The 23,951-nt window shown below is 30.4% G+C and overlaps 1 protein-coding gene across 3 annotated transcripts in view; it reads left to right on the top strand.

The window, feature by feature from the left end:
- Positions 1-482: 482 nt before the first annotated feature.
- The window catches only part of LOC126737373 (H2.0-like homeobox protein), a 38,961-nt gene continuing 15,492 nt past the window's right edge, over positions 483-23,951 (top strand). Inside the window, exons 1-3 of one of the 3 annotated variants that reach the window (XM_050442252.1) lie at positions 483-633; positions 17,552-17,762; positions 17,827-17,963. In XM_050442252.1, coding sequence (XP_050298209.1) covers positions 17,554-17,762; positions 17,827-17,963 — 346 coding nt within the window. In that variant the 5' untranslated portion in view covers positions 483-633; positions 17,552-17,553. Of the gene's footprint in view, positions 634-15,454; positions 15,936-17,551; positions 17,763-17,826; positions 17,964-23,951 lie in introns of those variants that run through there. The other 2 variants (XM_050442254.1, XM_050442253.1) reach the window with 2 other exon arrangements.

Genomic DNA, 23,951 nt, shown 5'->3' with positions numbered 1-23,951 from the left:
CGAAGGCCTATATAAGGTTAATAAATATGTCTTGTATTTGACAATATGCACACAACATAGTTCAATTTCACCCTGAAGGTAATTGCATTAAGACACCGTTTAAAAGAAATATTTTTATTTATTCAAATGAAAAAATGGAGTCATTATAGTGTTACAGTTTTTTCGGCGCAAGGCAAATGCTGGCAGAAAATTGAAGATTCTTAAAGACCGGTACCGTTGATTGAATAATACTATTATTCAATCAACGCCGGTACTCTTGACTAGCTAGACAAAGTACATCTCTATAGAGCTTTCATGACTCTATTCCAGTCACGAAAACCTACAGCTCGTTAATTTAATTTGTTATTGACAAAACATTCATAAATAAAAGGTTAAAAGTATGACTTTTTGTCTTGAACATAACCTATTCGGTTAGCCTTCATACTCCCACTCAAAGTTTTAGTAGATTGAGGCGCTGCAGGTTCAACGTCAACTGTCAACGAGCAGTTTTACGTAAAGATGACATCCATCGTAAACGTCAAACTTTAAACCATTTTTTAAGGTACAAAATGTAAGAAAACACATATTTTACATGGCAAATTCTAAAGTTTGAAACCTTAATAATGGTATGTTAGCCAGTCTATACCCATCTAAGTAAGTTTTGTGCTTTTTTATAATGTAAATGTAAATCAATGTCGAAACAAATATGACCGTCTTTATAGACAAAAGAGGATACTTTCCACCCACGTTTTGGAAACTGTCGTGTCAACCCAACAAAAGTTTTATTTTTTAAAATATTGTGTAATTATTAATATACATACATATTTCTTTATCTGGAACCGCCTATGAAACGGCCCGACGACGTGTGCTAGGGTACGTAGTGAAAGGTAGCAAACTCGGGGACGGTGCTGCGCTGATTAATATCCCAACATAACAGTCACATGCTAATGCGATCATGTTATTAGTATGTAATAAAGTATATAGTTATTCATTTGGGCAGTAATTCTCGCCGCGGGGAAGCTCGGATCGCCCGCTGTTAAACCTCACCTTTAATGGTAATATTTATTCCGTGGTCAGGGTCTCCCAGCCAGATGCCCATATATTGTTGTCTTCTGCTCTTGCGTGAGCAACTTATGGGTACGCATCCATTTGCCACGATGAAAACAGATTTTATCCCTTTTTTTCCTTCTTATTTAATTCTTAGATATATATCGTTTCTCACGTTGATTTAATTGATTTTCTGCTCAACTGGTAACAGAAATATGAATTTTTATTATTTATGGTTTATTTAATATGCTTTGGTAAATGGTATAATAAGAAGGAGATGAGAAATATTTAAACTTTCTACATGCCAATTGAATCAAAATATATACGGATAAGAGATATGAAAGAAGAAATAATAAATCAGGAGGAGTAAACAAGACAAGAAAAACTACAGAAAACGTGAAAAGAGTATCGCACTATAAATAGATAAGAGCTAAAAGGAGCGATAGTATAGCGGGAACAAAATCCAATAGCCCAAGTTAAATAAAGACTATTAATAGGAGACTATTGAGGAAATTCTGGGAAGGGGGATCAGACGAGCAGAAACTGGTTTATTTAATATTAGTCGGAAGCATTTGGCTACTTAATTTTTTTTATTTGAGTTTTTTATTATCCTGTCTGAAAATCAAGAAAGATATACCATTAAGGATGGCCAAATTGTTAATTTCATTTAACACTCCCCTGTACTGAGAAAAATCCAAGCAGAGAGTTCTTTCTTAGACTGTTTGGCTAAGGTAAAAAAAAATCTAATAACTTTAATAAGAAAAGTTATTAGTGTGGTAATGAAACTACTTTCCAGTGTCCGTAAAATTTACTTTCTATAAGCTCTTTGCAAAAATTATAAGATTCTTTCTTATGATAGAAAGCATTTTTTCTATAACAGAAATTTGTTGTTTTGTTAAACATTAATTTTTTAACCCATAAGCAAATTTCTGTGGCATAAATAACTTCCTTCCTATGACTGCTAAAATTTTAATGAAATTTTTGCTACAAGAATAGCAAAGTTTTTTCTGAAATAGAGCAGATACATCTTGGCTTAAAAGATGTTTATATTATCGGCTGTTTATATAACGGCTTTAGTTTGACCAATAAGGTATCACCAATTTGAAAAGGAATGATGTAATTGGATGAATGCAAGGACAAAAATAGTAAGTTGTAAGTATGTACATACGTAGTAAGTCGTATTACACGGTGATTCTTATTTCGCAATGGACAGTGCGGTTACTATAATTACAAATTACTAATAACTAATTTATATTATTAGCGGTTTGCACGGTATCTATTGTACGGAATAAGGATAGTGCGTTGGTGGTAAAAGTTCACCACCAGTGTATACCAGAAAGGCAATTTTAAAAAACAGTTAGCAACTTGAAGAAGCTTGCCTAGAAAAGTATATCGAAAAAACGATTAAAAAGTTGTATTGGTTTTGAAGATTTAATAAGTTCTTTAATCAATAGTTTAATGCATTTAAATTTGCTTAAATTTCAACAAATTAATCTGAAACATGAGCTACGTTAACATTTTTAAAATGATGCCTCCTTTATTAAATATTTATAGCAAATGATTCCATATGCATTATACTTTAAGAGACAATAACTTTCATTATTACTTAAAAATAAAATTTTCAATATCTTAAGATAATTCCAAGAAATAGTCCATCCAAGTCATAGGTCTCAAATTTATTAAAATAAAAGTCAAAGGATTACATCAAATCCACTTGTCTATTCTCTAATAAAAAGAAAAAAAGAAGCAGAGGACAATACTACATGATACTAGTCAAGGGTAGAAATTTAGTTAAAATTGGCAAAGTCGGACGGAGACTAGTTACTACATATTAAAATTATATAAACTTAAGATAATGTTTTGTGACATTTTTAGATCTATTAGCATAAGCAATACTTTGGCTATACTATGTTTTAAATGCAGTTACAAATTAAAAAGCAAGAAAAGGAAATTTACGGAGGCCTAGCAGAGTAGAGGTGCAAACAACTTTTTTTTAACGTAAATAACTTAACGAATTAATGTTGTATTTGCTAGTTTCATCTATTTTGTTTTTATAGAATGCACGCGAATTAGAGACCGGATTAGCCAGAAGAAGGGAGAAGCTGGAAAGTTATAGAGAATCATTTTGGGAAATTTGAAAGATCCTAAATACCTTTTGTTGTTAAAGAGACTCTGTTATAAGAGAATTGGAACTCTTATTTAAACTTTTTCATGCATTGCATATCGCATACCCTTTGGAATCCCAGCATTTCTGGTACTTTGTAGAGGAGCTGTTATTTAATATACATACATATAATACTGTTAACTGCAATAACTTTGTTGATATGTTTCAGTGATTTTCACAAATCTTTTTCAGTAGTTTCACAAATTAGACATCTTGGCCAATTTGTTTTTAGGTTTTTACAACATTTTTTATGTATAATAACCCTTACATCAATATAAATAAAGTTAATATTTATCATAATATATTGTGTTATTTATATTTTCCTCTTCTTATTTTATAATCAGAACTTATGTCGTTTCAGCAACTATTGTTTAGAGTATTAGGTATTTTGACGAAACACCTAACTATCGACTATTGACTATCCACATATTAGTATCTTAAGTTTTCGTAGGAACTTTTTTTAAATAATTAATATATACCGCGTGGACTGGTTGAGATATGTATATAGGGTGTAATTTTAGTAAGTAATTATTTAAGCTGGTTATTTTTATTGTAAGCAAGTATAAATATTGTCTGTTTTTGAAGTTATAAATATTGTATTATACTATTACACACAAACTTCATATGCATACTCATTAATATTACACCCAGTATGTTTAGAAGTAAAATCACAATCAGTATAAAAAAATCGTTTTTGAAAAAGCAGTAGTATTAATATTAGTTATATTGGTCCAAATTGCTTTAAGAAAAAATTTATTTTTCCCCATTTAATAAAGCTCTTTTAAATATCATAATCTTTTCTATATAACTTGTAGAAAAAAAATATTGTAAATTAGTAATCTACATTGTAGTTGAAGAATAAAGGCATGCCAAACATTGAGTCCACTAGTTTGAAAAAGTAATTATTTAAAAGAGCTGGTTTGGCTTCCTAAAAGAAAAAAATAACGTTTCAATACCACTAAAGTACTTTGCCGTATCTGCTAATTTTGTTGCTAAGTTTGTAAGCTACTCTTCTAGTTTAGTGAAGATACTTTATAAAAAGAAACTACTATACTACTACAGTTAAGAGATATTAGTAAATTGAACCTTACTGCCATAGTAAAGATCTCTTTTAGCCTCTAGAATATAATAGATGTTTTATTATGCTGAAATAGCCAAAAACTTGCAGGGAGGATAAAAAATTTTGATCAGTGTATCTTCTTTGTAGCAAATTTTGATCAAAAAGTGACTCCAGTGACTAACCTTAGAGCCTTGTATTATATTCGGTAAAGCGCACTCAATTGACTATTTGTCCCGGAACCATAACTGATTGATCCGAAATCTAGTATAGATCTAGTGTAGTCTTTATAAAAGTTAAGAGCGATCTTAGGGTCGGACCCCAGGGACGGATCTTGTGGCTTTTGTCGGATTTTCTCACTACTGAATGTATATGATCATTCCAGGTTAATTTCTAATATACAAAAATGCCTAAACGGAAATAAACGGTGTCTCGTATAAAGAATTATTTTGAATCTTTTAATTTTGCCCCGATTAAATAGAAACAGAAATCATCTGCAGTTGGAGTATGTTATGCATGTATGGCAAACTATGTATATCCAGGATATTTATTACAAATTTTAAATAATAGAGGACTTAAAACAGATACCTGCGGCAGACCTAAGTCGAGGGTCCTAGAGCCAATTAACAAATTTTTAAGGTTAATAAAAACTTTCCTATCCAACTACAATTTAACTAAGTTTGTTGCAAATTCCTATGGAATGTTGATTTTTACCATTTTATTTACTAATAGTTGAAGCACCACGTTGTCATAGGCTTTGGAAATATCTAGATACACTGCAGTTAAATAGCTTTTATCACAAAAAGTATAATATATATCAGTGACACAGTCGATTACGCCAACACCTCTTCGGAAGCCAAATGAGCTTTAAGGGATTATGTTCTAGCTATCATTCAAGGCAATTTTTAAGAATCCTCTCCAAAGTTTTAAAATTGCAAGATACCTAATAGTGAGATTGGGCGGAATTTATTCGGTTCACGAGCAGAAAATGATAATAAACAAATTATAAAAAGATCCCGAATAGAATAAAAAAAATAAGTTTTATTGCTAGTTCTAAGTTAAGTCAATTCAGTTCTTATTGAATTTTCCTGAATCCACGTCTATTGCTATCGGCCGAAGACCAGAAGTAAGTTTGTAAGCTACTCTTCTAGTTTAGTGAAGATACTTTATAAAAAGAAACTACTATACTACTACAGTTAAGAGATATTAGTAAATTGAACCTTACTGCCATAGTAAAGATCTCTTTTAGCCTCTAGAATATAATAGATGTTTTATTATGCTGAAATAGCCAAAAACTTGCAGGGAGGATAAAAAATTTTGATCAGTGTATCTTCTTTGTAGCAAATTTTGATCAAAAAGTGACTCCAGTGACTAACCTTAGAGCCTTGTATTATATTCGGTAAAGCGCACTCAATTGACTATTTGTCCCGGAACCATAACTGATTGATCCGAAATCTAGTATAGATCTAGTGTAGTCTTTATAAAAGTTAAGAGCGATCTTAGGGTCGGACCCCAGGGACGGATCTTGTGGCTTTTGTCGGATTTTCTCACTACTGAATGTATATGATCATTCCAGGTTAATTTCTAATATACAAAAATGCCTAAACGGAAATAAACGGTGTCTCGTATAAAGAATTATTTTGAATCTTTTAATTTTGCCCCGATTAAATAGAAACAGAAATCATCTGCAGTTGGAGTATGTTATGCATGTATGGCAAACTATGTATATCCAGGATATTTATTACAAATTTTAAATAATAGAGGACTTAAAACAGATACCTGCGGCAGACCTAAGTCGAGGGTCCTAGAGCCAATTAACAAATTTTTAAGGTTAATAAAAACTTTCCTATCCAACTACAATTTAACTAAGTTTGTTGCAAATTCCTATGGAATGTTGATTTTTACCATTTTATTTACTAATAGTTGAAGCACCACGTTGTCATAGGCTTTGGAAATATCTAGATACACTGCAGTTAAATAGCTTTTATCACAAAAAGTATAATATATATCAGTGACACAGTCGATTACGCCAACACCTCTTCGGAAGCCAAATGAGCTTTAAGGGATTATGTTCTAGCTATCATTCAAGGCAATTTTTAAGAATCCTCTCCAAAGTTTTAAAATTGCAAGATACCTAATAGTGAGATTGGGCGGAATTTATTCGGTTCACGAGCAGAAAATGATAATAAACAAATTATAAAAAGATCCCGAATAGAATAAAAAAAATAAGTTTTATTGCTAGTTCTAAGTTAAGTCAATTCAGTTCTTATTGAATTTTCCTGAATCCACGTCTATTGCTATCGGCCGAAGACCAGAAGGAAATCCAATAAGAAAAGTCCCTTGAACGGTTGATCGTAAAATCGATTGCAAGGGAATTAGCAGCCATAATGAAACCGGTAATAAAGCGTAAAGTGATATTTTTCATTGTTTATGACGGTGCGCCTCACGTGGGCCGTTCATATAAGGACCGTATGTCACATTTTAAGATTGTTATCGATTGGCAGGAGGCCTATCGAGTACGCATATTAACGATTAAGTATTTATGGGTTTTTTAACTTTATCGCCTGGCTTTATGAATATTTTTAAAAAATCTGTCGAAAGCAAGAAATCGTGTGCTGCTTTTGAGGCGGTCGAGGCAATGGTATGAATTGCACTCAAAAAATTAATAGACTATGGAAATTATGTATTTCTAGGCAATTTTTAAATAAGACAAAAAATTAATTTAATTTCGCGTTCACTTAAAATATTTGCTTAGGAAACGTTATTAATAAACAAATTTGAAATTGTGACAATTTCTTTATTATTTACAATTTGTGACTTTTCCTTTCCTTAAAGTCATCTTTAAAAAATCCTTTTTGAAATACTACAAATATTTTTCTCAAAAATCACAAAAAAAAACATCTAAATTATTTAAAGTGAAGATTTATAATTTAAATTAGAATGTCTTAAGATTCACAATTATTATAGCACTTTTTTAAATTTTCCTCATGACTTTTCTTCATATTTATTATTTTTGAACTTTTCCTTGGTTTGGATATTTTCTTTATTTAAAAATACCCAACACATCTAAAATTGACTTTTTTAAATTATATTAATTACTGGATTTTAAAGTATTCTTTTAATATATTTTTTTAACTTTTTATTCTTGTAGAATTTTTCTTTTATTTCAAATAAAATAAAAAAAAGAGTGCCATAAAATAACTGTTCAACAAGCTTTAGACAATCTTCTTTCAAACAACTTTCACCACTTAGCAACAATTTGCGATATTAGGGTTAGTGATAGGATTGAAAGGTTGGATTATAGTACAACTTATTTTGATTTTAAAAATGCTGATTTTGTAAGTTTGAATGATTATTTTTCTTTAGTGGACTGGATTAGTATTTTTGATGATTCAGACATCGATATTATAATTCAGTGAATAACTTTTATGAAGTAGTTTTATATGCAATCTCACTCTATGTACCAAAAAAATATATATAAACCTTCCAGGTTTCCTCGTTGGTTTTCCCCAGAATTAAGGAATCTTATTCTATCAAAAAAGACTGCTCATGCTAAATTCGAAAGTACTAACTTAGCTATAGATTATATCCTGTTTGCTAACCTATACGTACTCAATGTAAAGTTCATACTGAGCAATGCTATAGATCTTACATTGCTACCTTAAATGAGTCAATTCAATCTGATACCACACAATTTTGGAATCATATTAACTCCCTTAATAAAAGTCATGGTATCCCAAATGCTATGTATTTAAATGATATTTCAGCAGATTCGGGGGAGGATATTGCAAACTTATTTTCTACCTATTTTCTAGCGTTTATCACCCTGATGAGGTTGATCTCAGTAACTTAAATTTTCCAGTAGCAAATGTCGACATGCCTTTTATCCATTTCACCCTGTCTGAGATTTTTGAATCTATATTTGGTCTTAAGGACAAACTGAGTTATGGTCCTGATAATGTTCCTACCTATTTCCTAAAAAGATGTGTTTATAGTTTGTCTAGACATTTGTGTACATTATTTAATTTGTCTTTAAAATTACAAACTTTCTGTGAGAAATGGCGTGACAGCTTTATAACTCCTGTATTCAAAAATGGGGACAGGGATGATATAAAAAATTACAGGCTTATTGTTATATTATCTGCTATCCCTAAGCTTTTTGAACTTGTCCTGAACAAATACCTTACTTGGCATTGTAGAGGTCTCTTGATCAACGAGCAACATGGGTTTAGGCAGGGTAAATCTACTTCTATAAACCTTGTATTATATCATGAGTTCATTGTCAGGGCTTTCGAGAAGGGTCATCAGGTCGACTCCATCTATACTGATTTCTCAAAGGCCTTTGACACAGTCATCCACTCATTGCTTATTTTTAAATTAAGATGCTATGGTTTCCCTAAATCGTTTCTTTCTTGGCTAAATAGTTACCTACATAAAATGATACAATTTGTTAATGTAAGGGGTTCACTATAATTGGTCTGTCTCTAATGGCTTACATCTTAATAAGGATAAGTGTTTTATCATTTCTTTTACTAAATCTAGAAAAGTTGTCCTATTTGACTACCACATAAATGATAATATACTTTCAAAAGTATCGCTAATTAAAGATTTGGGGGTGTTGTTTGACAGTTCCCTGACTTGCATACCCCATATAGATAGTTTGTCTAGTAAAGCCCTTCGTACTCTTAGTTTTATAACTAGAAATACTCAAGACTTTTCAGTAGCTGCCTTCGGAGTTTTATATCTTACACTTATTCGTAGTGTCAGGTCTTATTCTTCCATAATCCATAGTCTGAACCCCTTATTATGCTAACCATATTTACAGTCTTGATAAGGTCCAAAATAAATTTCTCAGCACTTGTGCCTGGCGATTAAATGTACGAGATGAGTCTTTATTGGAACTTAAGTCAAGGCTAAATATAACTTCTTTTGAGGACTATCGAACTAGGTGTGATATGATATTTCTTCACAAGTTGCTTAATAATGCTATTGATTGCCCTGAATTGTTATCGCGGATAAACTTTAGATGCAATACCAGAGTCCTTAGAGAGACGTCCCTTTTTCTGGTTGAGTATCACCATACAAACTATGGTAAATTTTCTCCAATTAATCGACTCCACATGTTGGGAAATAGATTTAATCAGGCTTTTGACTTAGTGGATTTAAAGCCTTCAAAACTTAAAAGGTGTCTGAGTGAGTTTACTCGTTGAGTACGTGTGTTAAGTATAATAAATTTGATTGCTTTTACTTTTCTTATTTTGATTATTTTAATGGTATGTTTTTAGTTGCTTTATATTTTTTTTGGAAGTTTTTGGTTAAGTTATTGGAAGTTTTATCTTATTTGTATATCTTGGGCTGCTACATATTTATATACATTTAGATAGATATTATAGAATATTTGGTTACTTAATAGATTAAGTTCATTATACAATATCTTATTAATATATTTGTTGATGGCCGAATAATTATATACATTTAGGGTTAGGATATAATTTATTTTGTAATTTTGTTAGAATGGGGACATCCCGTAAATAAATATTAAAAAATTAATTTATAATTTAAATGAAAATTTCTAAAAATCCTCATTTTTAATTATTTTTTTGATTTTTACATATTTTACTTCATTACGCAATTTTAATTAAGATCTTTTCGTTAAAATATTTTAATTATTTGATTTTAAAATATTTCAATTTAATCTTTTGATTTTTGATTACTTTGGCATTTTTCAAAACTGTTTAATAATTTTTCTAATCAAATGTCAATAACAAAATATTAAAAGATAAAATAACACAAAAAAAAATTACTCTAAAAATTAAAATTGCTAAAAAAGCTTGGAATTGCATTAAGATTATTTCAGATTTATATTTTTAAATAGTTTCTCCTTTTGACTTGTGACAATAATTTTTTTAATTTAATATTTTAATTCTTATTATTTTTTCTTTTCATTTTATTATATAAAATTCTATTTTATTAAAGGTTTTTTTTTAATAAAACTCAAAATAATCTTAAATAAGAAATAATATAAACGCGACGTTTTATTCGTGTTTGTAAAAAGTAAATTAAACCTTTATTATATCTTTATTGATTAAATATTTTGTGTGTCACGTTCTATTGATTCTGTTGTGGGGATTTTCTTTTTTTAACTGGTAAAGCTGAACGAAATAATATGGGTGATGGTGCAAGCAAAATGATAATATTTTAAGCTGTATAATTTGTAGTCACGAAGATAATTTTTCAACAAAAGTATGTTTGACCATAAAAATGTACATTATTGTTCCAAAAAAAAATTTTCCTTACTGATCCCAGAAACACTGAAAATCTATTTAGTATAAATTTAATGTTTGTTGCAGCTTAATAGGAAGCCAAATAATAGTGTATTTTATGATGGTACTTTGACCGGAAGGAGATATGTTGACATATTATCTGGAGCGCTGAAAAATTATTTGGATAATGTTAACTTGGAGAAATGGCAACAAATTTATTTAATTATATAATAATAATTTAGAATATAAAGACTGTGTAAGGAATAATGGATTGCGATACATAGCCCGTTTCGCTGGCCACCTAGCTCACCAGACTTAACCCCTCTTGACTTTAATTTTTGAGTTACATACAATATTAAGTGTATAAGAAATACAGAACAGTTGATGAACTTCAAACACATATTAGGCAAATAATTGAAAGACCTGAGATTGCTGGAAGACCAATCTTAAAAGATACAAGACGCGTGCTGAAGTATGCTTCAAAATGTATTGAACAAGATGGCGATACTTTTGCTCATTTATGTAAGTTAGGTAGGTTAACTTGATGTTATTTTTATATTCCAAAGCCAGCATGCCTACATTTTAAAATTATTAATATCGCTATAACATATTGTTATTTTAAAGTTAAGGCTATTAGTGTAGATAAACTTTTTTATTAAGAAAATTATTACCTTCTGATTTCATTTAACAACAGTACAATTATCACATTTTCTCGAAAACGCAATGTTTAATTTTTTTCTGTTTTTACTATTTTAATCAGCAGACAAAATCCTTCTCAAATTATTAAATATTGATAAAGATAACGTCTTAATCAGAGGCACCAAGTTGCAATTCGACTTAAATATTGCACTAGTTCTGTTAATACCTTGGGATATCTGAACAACAAAAATAACATTGTGTGATTAGCAACTAATTCGAAAGCTAAGTTTTTACTATTGAGTCAAACTCACGTAACGCCTGAAATTGAATCATCCATTTAACTTACTTATCTTAAAATTAACGACCATTATATCAATTACTACATAAAAGAGAACAGACCTTAAGATATCAAAGATGTTTTAAAAATTATAATTGTGATAACCATTAAGAGGACTGCTTATAATGAATTGGAATAAAAATTGTACATACAACTTACTAGCTAATAGTTTCGTTGCGGATATTCAAAAAAATTTTTGCAGTATAATATGCCCAATTATTTTTAAATTAATTGAAAATTGCTCCAAAGCAAAAATGCGTAATTAAGTAATGGATAATACCTGATATAAGGATACAAATGTAACAAAGGGATCCACTTTACAAAAAGGCTGTCATGGAAAAAAGTGTGAAATCATGTAACGAATATAAAAATCTAAGAAATAATATTTTAAACAAAATGAGAGTGGAGAAGGAAAGGTCTTAGGTGCAATGCATAGGTTCAAATAAAACTAGTAAAAAGAACTCTGCAGAAATGTGAAGACTCTTTTCTCGAAAAGAACCAAAATATGCCAAATGAAATAATTTTAGTTGGTATTACTTGCACACAGGAAGCTAACATTGTACAGAGAGATTCACTAAATATTTTGTGAATAGTATTGAACGTATTCCTCAAGCGGCTAATAAGCCAACTGATTTCACAAGAAAACCTCTGGGTTAAATAGTTTAATGACTAAATTTAATAAAATTTCCATTGCAAGAATGAAAAAATTGAAGACTGGTTCTGGTATCTTAGTAGAGTCCTGGACATTGTCTGTACTATTGTTCCTGTTCACAAAATACAAAACACCAAATGTAGTAATGAATTCCGATCTATTAATACCGTTCCAGTCTATGAGAATAAGTATAATAAGATATTCTTTAGATGCAGCAGGCCATAAACATTAAATTGAATAATTTATTCTCTAAGCTCTGCGACAATAAATTAAGTTTAAATTTAAAGAAATAAAAATTTAATATTTTTGGCAAAAAGTCTAGAGTAGATTTGGTAAATTTTGGCGATTGGATTACTATAAATGGGGAAAGCATTTCGTATGAAAGCGAATAATTAAATACTTGGGCACAATTTTAGATGCCAACTTAGACTTTCATGCGAATGCAGATTATATAAAAACTGTAAAAGTTTCAAGAAGAAGTTAAGGCTTTTTGACAAGAATCGGTAAAAGTTTGTCGCTGCGCACAACATTTTTACTGTATAATGCCAACGCTTTTCCCCACCTACAGTACCGCTCTACTTTGGTGATAACTCGTCAGTATACAGGACTGATCGACTTGAAAAAATACAGAATAGACTAATGAGACCGGTCTTAAGTTGTAATCATTTTACACTTGTTTTATCTATGATAGGCGTCCTAGGTATGATGTCTGTAAGCGAAAAAATGAAAGTATAATGTCTTAATATAATTTGTTTATTTTTAAACTGAAACATGAAATGCTGCGTGATGTATTATACAAAAAATCGTATAGATTTTATCCTGGCCAGCAAATGTAATAGGGCCAAAATGCATATCTCAATTCTTAACACTGTGATAATATTAACCAATTTAAAAGGGTCTGAAAGAATTGATTTTAAATTAATGAGTGTTCTACTATATTGTTAATGTAAAGTATGGTGTGTCGCAGGGAACGGTCTTGGGCCCCTTGCTATTTTTATTGTATGTCAACGATCTGGTGGAGGTAGTGGGGAGGTGTAATGTGGTGTTGTTTGCGGACGATACAATGTTATATGTAAAAAAAAAATTGTGATATGAATTTGATGAGACCGTGACTTTGTGTTTTTACCTTTGTTTTGTTTTCGTTTGGTCTCTTAGAGAAAAAATGGATGATACGTTTCTACTCAATGTTATATGTGGTGGATAAGACATTCATCACCTGCAACAGGTCATGAACGTTGAGCTTTGTAGAAATAAACTAAGTTTAAATGCAAGTAAATCAAAGTTTTGTATATTTGGCAAGAAATCTAGATTAAGTTCTATAGACATGGGCAATATACAGATTTCTGTGAATGGGGAAATTATTTTGTATGCCAAAGAAATTAAACATTTGGGAACAATTTTTGATACCAATCTGAATCTCCATGCTCATGCAGATTATGTAATGAGAAAATTTTCAAAAAAAGTTGGATTTATCACAAGAATAGAAAAAAATTTGTCAATGTACATCAAATTAAAACTTTACAACGCCATTGCTCTTGCTCATTTACAGTTCTGTTCAACATTATTGTTTAACTTGCCACAGTATAGAATTGAGACTGATTCTAAATTGTAATCGTTACACGCCTGTTGTCTCTATGTTGGGTGTCCTAGATATGTTGTCTGTACATCAAAGAATTTTGTATAACGTTTATTTGTTTATTTTTAAATTAAAACATCAGATGCTCCCCGATTATATTTGTAATAAATTAAGAGTTTTTGGAGATATACATAACTATAATACGAGAAATCGTATAGACTTCATACTAGTCGACAGATGTAACACAACCCAAATGCATAATTCAGTTCTATACAAAGGTTTAATTCTATTTAACAACTTGCCTGCGAACATCAAAAATTGTATTACTTTGAATCAATTCAGAGGGCTCTTGAGAAAATTTATTATGAATAAGTAAAATTGTGTTTGTTATTTCATTATGTTATTTTAATTATGTAGTTTATTAAGTTTTATAGTATGCATTGTTTCCGCTCCAATCATCATCTCGATTTTGAATTTATCTGTTGACTGGGTATTTTTGGGCCAACCGGGATACTGGTTATAGCTTCTTGGAACTACCGAAGCATTTCTAAGTGTTACACGGAGGGACCAATGTCTCTGGTCAGCAAGGTCAACCAAGTTCCAAATGTGTGTCATCGGCTGCTTGCAACCGAACCGACTCGATCAACCAGAGTCGACATTATTTTTATTATTATAAGGCAAACAACAATTAACTGTGCTTTTAATAAGTGGGGCAAGGAAATAATGTTTAGGTTAAGTCCAGTTTTAATTTATGGTCTACCTCTGACAGGATATTTCTGGAACCGAGATGCTGTTTCTGGATTACCGAAACCATCCATGGACAAACCGGAGTGTCCTGATACAGTTATAGCCAACTTACACTTTTAGTTTATTTTTCATTTATGTTTTTATTGAATGTAGCTTCTTGCTAAATAAAGATATTATTTATTTATTTATTTACTTAAGTAGTTGTTGGGTAATATTTTGAATTATAATTTTTTGTTACTAGTCTTGCTCCACATTTGGATAGCGACCTAACTCCTTCACGAAGTATTTCTGAAAAACTGAAGGCTGAGATTGTTCATACAATATTGGAATGGTATCTTATGTCTTCCTGGAAACTAACAGGAATTCCTTGTTTAGCCTGTGTCAACATAGACGGGCTAAAAAGTATGTGTAGAATGCTCGAAAAATTAACACGAGCCGACCAGGCGATACAACCTCAGCAGTACCATCGATTGTTGGTATTTAGCAAATAAAGTGGAACACAACGTTTAAAAATTTAATTGTGTTGTGTATATTTAATTAATTTTATATATTTATTTAATATACATTTTTACTAAATAAATATACATTATTATACTATTATTAAAAATTTCGATAGGTAAAACTTAAAACTGATAATAAAATATGATTAAGTAAAAAATCTTAAGAAATTAGCAATTGTATTTATTATTAGATTTTTGTTTTAAAATTCTATTTTATAAATAACATTTATAATTTTTTAACGTATTATCTTATTTATTTTACAAGAATCTTCCAAAAAAAAAGTTCAAAAATTCAATTTTTTTTTAATTTATTCCCTGACGTAAAAGATCATTTTTTATTAAACTTATCATATTTCATTTTTTTTAACAATGTTTTCTTTTTTACACTAAGAAGTCTTTCGAATATTTGTAATTTTTAATTATCTTAATTCTGTGTTAAGAAATTTCAAATATAAAATAATATACTCTATATGTTAATTGTAATTAGGGTGAATTTACAAAAAATAAGAAAAATAAACTCATTCCAGTACAGCTCAGCTAATAGCCCCAATAATTCAATTAAATGTATCAAAACACCAGATTTAAAAACGTAAAGCAATCGAAATAAATCCTGCAATCATTAGGGTCTCCTTCTTGTTAAAAATAAATCAATTTGGCGCGGACATAAGCGCGGTCGCCGCCTTAAACTTTATCCGTTTTCCGACCAATCACGCGTCAACTAAACGGTAGCTAAGTACGCCTCCCAGCATCCGAGACTTTCGAGATCATCCTATGGACCTCCTATCAAGATACGGCACGGTACTTTTATAATTAGTATCACTTTAGTTAGCGGCGGCCCTTGGTGTGAAAATATCTTTTTAGAATGTGCCCAAGTGCTTTAAAAGTGATTTGTGCATGTGTGATTTATTAAGTGAGGAACCTTAAACTGGTTTAGTACCATCTGGGTGTAGTTTTTTAAAGGATATTTTGCATATGTAGGTACCACTTTTAAGATTATTTTGTAGTTTAGTAAAGATGTATTTTTTTTATTTTAAGTATGGATACATTTTCTGATCAAGGGGCTCCAGAACTAGTTTAAGCATTTGAGGATTTTTTTATAATTCTTAGTAACTAAGTTTATTTCTCCTTCCTTCCAAGTAGTTCTGGTTTATTTTTTCCCAATTCCAGGCAATTAAAACTGAGTCTTTTATTTAGCTCAGGCCATTGGAGTAATTTCTAATGGGTTTCATGCATTTAAAGTCGTTTCCAGGCATTTGAAGATGTTTTTGATTTTTGTGAAGAGTTTGACTTTTTTTACGATGATTTAGTACTATTTATTTATATTTTAAATATTTGATTAATCTCCACAACTCATAATCAAAATCCTATGCTCCTAGGATGATTAAATATACTATTTATTAATATACGAACCAAACTTGGAAGAAATTATCAGCCCCGATGTACTTCTTTGAATCAATCTCTATCATTTCTCAATTTCTCTCATTTCTCAATTGAATCATATGAATCTCTATCATGAATTCATCAAACATTTACTAAATTAAAAATATTTGTTTGAGAATTGAACCTAAGGACATCATAGTTATTTAGCTCATATTTATCCCTGATCCAGGACGTAAAAGGGATGGATTAATGTCTGGAAAAATGTTCTATATTTGGTTTATGCACACAAAAATATTATTGCTTCTTCTTAGCAGTCGAAATCGTTTTCCTTTTCTTTTAAATTATTATTTTGGCCTATTTTTAAAAGCAGTTAACGTCGTTTAATTTCTTTTTCCAGGCGTATTTAAGTCAATTGAAGATCGGTGCTATTCTTAAAATCTTCCAGTCACCAAAAGCTTCTAGTCCAATTAAAGAAATGTCAATTTAACCTTAATTCACTTTGTTTTATTTAATTTCCAAAAGCTTATCTTTAAAACCAGAAACTAGGTCTGCAATTACCTGCTTATGTAGTAAGCAATGATATTCTTTAGATTTCCTGAACACATCAAGAATGTCTTTGGAGAGGATTCAACATAATAATGTCTGCTTTTGTCAATATAGATCGTCAATCATTCCTAGTATGGTATCTGAAGAAAATTCAGCTTGATGCTGTTATTGCAGGCTTCAGTCGTTAGTTTTAATGCAATTAAATAATGTCCATTTTAATACAATTTTAGATTTTGGTCAACCATTGTTGATATCTGAAGAGTAATTAGAATCTTCGATTTATTGGTTTTAGTTTTATTTTGATGTTTTTTTAGATATTTCACATCGTTTGTTATTAATCTAGTGTATCTTCTCTAGACAGTTAGTTTTAGCAATTAGTCGATGTTTTAGTTCGTTTCTCTTATCTGCCGCGTAGCTATTGATATCCTGCAGTTCATTGGAGACGGTTCTAATTTTTTTAAAGTATTTTAAGATGTTTTTTCTTTATTACTTTTAATTTTTTTTTCTGGTCCTGATATACATTAGACAATTAAATAAATTTTCAATGTCTTCCAAAGGTTTCAAGATTTGTCTTCAGTTTTAAAATCATTTTCTTAGTTCTTATCAATTTAGTTTACTTCTCTTTTCTTCACTCCAAGTTATTATTTATCCATTTACTGTACAGAAATGTTCATAACGATGGAAATCCGTCCAGCATCCACCACCACGAGATTAGAAAAAGACAAGCCCAAATTAAAATTCGGTATGGACAGACTGCTTTCCAGTGAGGAAAATAACACGTCAACCCATATAGCAAATGGCTCCATTGCCAAACCTTTACCACAGATAGCAGTTCCATGTTCTGATTGTGTTTCTTCCTTATTCAGATGCTGCAGGTAAGACCTTGAAACTAGACAATTGAATTTTTTTTTTAAATTATCGTTTTCATTCTTTTTAAAGGCTCAGCCCTTCCGGAGAGTGTCAATCAGAGCTTTTACCTGGACTATCTGGTTTATTTAATGGTCACACCTACACGATTCCTCGCAGTGAAATGGTTTATAGTGGACAACCTATTAAACCGTTTGCCACAAGACCAGGTAAGGAGTTTTAGTTTTAAATTGAACAGTATGAGAGGAGCGTGGTTGGTGTTTTAGTTTTTCTTCAATATTTTTGAAAGTAGAAATTTTAAGTTTTGTTGTACCAAAAATGTGATTAAGTGGCAGTTTTATGAGGATATTAAAAGATTTTTTTCTTTTTTCCTTGACTTTCAGAAACCATTTCTTTTTATAGTAAAATCTTTTCATAACACACATTAATTTTCTTAAGAAGTATAGCATATATTTAAAACAACAAACAATTAAAAATAAAGATATTGTCATCTCATATAAAAAAGTGACAAGGAGAACAAATTTAATTTTATTTAATATTTATTTCTATTTACCAACATTTTAGTTGAATGAAATTGGAATTAAAATGGCACTTTGCGGCTAATTTTTACGGCACAGTGTATTTGACAGAGACCAACATACATACGGCAAAAGTCGTATATCAAACGGAGATGTGTATAGAATGGTGACAAATGTGTCATTGTCATATATTATATTATTTAATAGAATGTCATAAAAACCCAGGGACGTATTTTAAAATACAAAGTTAATCTTCTAGAAATATTAAAAATTGTGGGATGCTAAGGAAACTTATCAGAATATATTTATTACATGGGAGATATTGAGTAGTGAAAAACTATTCAATATCCCCACAATATTATGTTTATTTATGCTTGTATTTACAAGGAACCTTGTAAATACCTTCAAGCCGAAAAAACTCATTAGCTTTCATATGAGACTAAGATAAACAAAAATGTTGTATGATTTTTTAGAAATATTTAGATTTTTGTGAAGCATCTCAGAGTATCATTTTTTTTTCATTTAATTGAAAAATGACCAGAAACTCATTAGCTTTCACATGAAACTAAAGTCAAAAAAATCATTTCGTGAGTTTTAAAATATATAGATTCTTGTTAAGCCTTCAGAATCAAGATTTTTTTTAGTTCATTGAAAGTCTACTGATTATCTTCACAACGACTGTATTTATAAGTATACTTGTAATGGCCTTGATGGTAAAGAAACTTATTAGATTTCATGTTAATGTTATTATTATCTCTCTCAATAACCTACCCCTTAATAAAGCTGAAATAAAGGAATATAATTTTAGAAAGGCTAACTTTCCGCTTTTGTATCAGCTGCTACTAGATACTGATTGGTCGCCTGTCATGGTGCAGCAGGACGTCAACTCTGCATGTGATGTTTTTTATGGTATACTGAACAACACTTTCGCTAGAGCGGTACCCTTCAAGGTAAAACGTAAAAGACGTTTCCCTCCCTGGTTTTCGGGGGACATAATTCGTAATATATATAAAAAGGAAAGAGCATTTCGTGATTTTAAGATTTCCAAGTCTAATCATCATCTAGAGATATTTAGATCTCTGCGCAAGACAATTAAAGCTCTAACTGCACAAGCCTACAAAATGTACATCCATAGTATTGAGAACAAAATAACCTCCGATCCGAGTGAATTTTGGTCTTTTATTCGAAGCAAACGTAATCAGTCTCAAATCCCCGGCTCATTGAAGCTTTCTAACCAATCATACAATACGCTTGACAGCATTGTGTCCGCTTTTGGAGATTACTTCAGGAGTGTATACACGAACTCACTTCCCAGCGATCATCCTGTCGTCTCTGAACCTCCCTTAACTTGCATAGACGTCGTCGCGCTCGCGGCTACCGACATTATAATGGCGAGCAAGTGTCTGAAAAGCAAAATGACCTCTGGCCTAGATCTAATTCCTAGTTTTTTAGCTAAGGACTGCTCTGTTGCACTGACAGACCCTCTGCTCCATATTTTTAATCTGATCCTTAACATAGGTATTTTTCCCAATATCTGGAAGCAAGCCAAAGTTTGCCCTATCTTTAAAAAGGGCGATGCTGGAACAATTGAGAATTACCGCCCTATATCCATTCTGTGCAATTTCTCAAAGTTATTCGAGTTGGCTCTTTATAAAATAATTTTTCCCAAGGTTAAGTCCATGCTGGCCAACGATCAACATGGCTTTGTTTCTGGCCGCTCATGTACTACAAACCTAGCATTCTTCTCTCAGTTTGTGTGCGAAGCACTTAATGATAGAGGTCAAATCGATGTTATCTACACAGACTGTCACAAACTTTCAAAAGGCTTTTGACCAGATTGACCACTTCATCCTATTAAATTAGCTTGAACGCCAGTTTGGATTCTCCGATCGCTTGATAAAGCTCCTTAACTCCTATTTAGTTGACCGCTCTTAGTTTGTAGTGGTCGAAGGCTTTAGATCTGCTTGTTTTTCACCCACCTCTGGAGTTCCTTAGGGCTATAACTTGGGCCCCCTTCTCTTTAACGTTTTCGCTAATGATTTAATTTCCACCCTTAATTGCTCTCGGTTAGCATATGCTGATGACCTAAAGCTTTTCCATAGGATTGATTCTATAGCAGATTGTGGTCAACTGCAAGAGAACATCAATACTGTACACCATTGGTGCACTTTGAACCGGCTTAACCTTAATGTTTCCAAGTGTAATGTGGCCAGCTACTTTCGAATCAAAAGTTCACTTGTCTTTAATTACTCAGTTAATGGAGAGTCTCTGGCAAGGTCTACCTGTTTTAAGGATCTTGGAGTCACCTTTGACCAAACATTTTCTTTTATCACTCTGTTTCTAGAGCTACTTACATGCTGGGCTATATTATCAGAAATTGCAAACTTTTTTCGAATACTGCCACTGCCAAAACTCTCTACTATGCATTTGTTAGATCCAGGCTGGACTACAGCTCCCTCATTTGGTCTCCCATTTACAACCAGCACATTCACCTATTAGAATCAGTCCAACGGCGATTCCTTAAATGTTTGGCATTTAAGGATGGTGGAGTCTATCCTCCAAGGGGTTTTGACCATAACCTAGAGAGCAGCCTAGATATACTGACCGGTCACTTGCGAAGAGGAGAGAAATGCATTCGGTGAAATTCTTGTTTAATTTACTTAAACATAAAATTGACTGCCCATCCCTTTTGCAAAAGATTTGCTTTCATATACCACGCCCAGGATCTGGACAGTGTCCAGCTTTTAACTTGGACACAGCCAGGTCCAACATTCTGTACCAGAGTCCTATTCACTTTATGTGTCAAAACTTTAACACTATTGCTGATTCTTGTGACATTCACCATGACAATTTGGCACTTATTTTGAGTCACCTGCGTATGGTCGGTGGGGAAGGCTAGGTTATTTAGTTTTTAGTTATTTAGTTTTTAGTTTGAATACATTTGTATACTCATTTTTTTTCTGCTCTTTTGATTTAAATTAATTCTTGATTCTTATCCTAATTTAGTGTTCATTTTTTATTATTTATTTTCTCAAACTCACTACTTTTTTTTTATTATATAGCAATTCTTTTATAATTTAGTCGCATGAATCTAATACAGTTCATGCATTCGTACTTGTACATTTACATATTTAATTGATTTTCCTATAACTGGGTATATGTAACCTGTTGGAAATAAAGCTTATTATTATTATTATTATTATTATGTTAAACTAAAATCAATAAAATCGTTACATGATTTCTTAAAATATATAGATTTTTGTTATGCCTTTGACAATATCAAGCTTTTTTTCAATCTATTCAAAAACTACTTTATTGCTTAAAAAACTTCTCAGTTTTAATAAAAAACTAAAACTAATAAAAAAGTTAAATTTTTTTAAATATTTAGATTTTTGTAAAGCATTTGATACTATAATTTTTTATCATTTAGTTGAAACACTACTTAGTAATTCTATAACGGCTCTATTTAAAAGAGAACTTGTTGTGGTCTTAATGATTAAGAAACTCATTAGTTTTGATATGCGACTCAAATTAATGAAATCGTTACATGAGTGTTTAAAATATATAGAATTTGGAAAACTTTTGACAGAATTAAGATTTTTTTAAATTAACTGAAAAACTATTCATCATTGTCATACCGGCTGTGTTTATAAGTATACTTGTAATGGCTTTAATGGTAAAGATATTCATTAGCCTTCATATGAAAATAAAATCACTAAAATCGTTTTATGATTTTTTTTTTAATATTTAGATTTTTGTAATGCCTTTGATCTTTGACAATATCAAGATTTTATTGAATCCATTAAAAAACTAGTCAATAGCTCCAAGACGGTTGTATTCACAAGAAAACTTCTAACGACTTTATTAGTCAAGAAACTTATCAGCTATATGAAAATTAGATGAACAAAACCGTTACATAATTTTTTTGAAATATTTGAATTTATGTAAAGACTCTGACAAAATCAAGATTTTTTAAAAAACTAGTCATTAACTGCACAACAGCTGTATTTACAAGTATACTACTTGTAAGTTGTGAAGAAATTCATTGGTTTTCTTTTGAAAGTAAAACTACTAAAACCGTTAGATATTTTTTTTAAATATTTGGATTTTTGTAAGGTGTTTGGCAGTATCAAGTCTTTCAAATTAATTGAAAAACGATTTAATAACTGTACAATGGCTATATTTACAAGGAAATTTGTGATGACTTTATTGGTACAACAACTTATCAAGTTTAATATTGAATTTAAGTCAACATAATCGTTACATGATTTTCGTTAATGGTGAGAAAATTCATAAGCTTTCATATGAAAGTAAAATAAATAAAATAGTTATATGATTCTTTTAAATATTTAGATTTTCGTAATGCTTTTGACAGTATAAAGAAAATTTCAATGCAGTGAAAAACTGGTCATATCACAACGGCTTTTTTTACACGTATGCTTGAAATGGCTTTAATAGTAAAAAAAATTGTTAGCTTTCATATGAAAGTAAAACCGTTATATAATTTTTAAAAATATTAAGATTTTTGTAATTTGGGTTTAACGATATCAAGATTTTTTTAATCCATTGAAAAACTACTCAATAAATCGACTACAGCTGTATTTACAACAAAATTTCTAATCACTTTTTTAGTAAAGAAACTCATCAGCTTTTATAGGAAATTAAAATCGGTGCCTGACTTTTTAAAATACTTTGATTTTTGTGAAGCATTTGACAGTATCAAACGTTTTCCAATTAAATTAAAAACAACTTAGTAATTTTACAATGGCTGTATTTACAGAGAGTAACAGAGAGGCTGTAATTACAAGTTTATTATTAAATTTAAGTCAACAATATTCGTCGTTACGTGATTTTCGTTATTGTTGAAAAACTTATTAGCTTTCATAGGAAAGTAAAATAAGTAAAATAGCTATATGATTCTTTTAAGTATTTAGATTTTTGTAAAGATTTTGACACTATAAAGAAAATTTTAATACAATAATTCGACTACAGCTGTATTTACAACAAATTTTATAATCAGTTTTTTAGTAAAGAAACTCATAAGCTTTTATATAAAATTAAAATCAAATAAATCGAAGCATGACTTTTTAAAATACTTTGTGAAGTATTTGATAGTATCAAACGTTTTCCAATTAAATTAAAAACAACCTTAGAGCCATGATACAGCCATTGTAAATAACTTTACAGTCACTTTACAATGGCTGTATTTACAAGATAAGATAAGATAGAAAAGATAAGAAACCACTAATAAAAATAAACTTAATCGTAAAGAAACTTATTAGCTTACTCATGAAACTATAATTAATGAATCTAGATTTTTATGAAGCATTTGATACTGTCAAATGTTTTCCATTATTTTAAAAACAACTTAGTAACTTTGCAATGGGTGTATTTACAAAGATACCATTAATGAAATTAATTGGTGAAAAAACTCATTAGCTCTCATATGAAACTTTAATTAATGAAATCATTTCATCAGTTTCTAAAATCTTTTGATTTTTGTAAGGCCTTTCATCAAGATCACTCTACAACTGCTCTATTTACAAAGATGCTTGTAATATCATTAATGGTAAAGACATTTATTAGCTTTTATGTTAAGTTAAAAATGAATAAAATTATTACATGACTTTTTATTATATTTAGGTTTTTGTAAAGCATTTTTTCAAACATTGAAAAATA

The sequence above is a fragment of the Anthonomus grandis genome, chromosome 6 (assembly GCF_022605725.1).
Source record: "Anthonomus grandis grandis chromosome 6, icAntGran1.3, whole genome shotgun sequence".
Taxonomy (NCBI): domain Eukaryota; kingdom Metazoa; phylum Arthropoda; class Insecta; order Coleoptera; family Curculionidae; genus Anthonomus; species Anthonomus grandis.
Note: the sequence above shows the minus strand (reverse complement) of the source record. Positions and strands in the feature narration are given on the sequence as shown.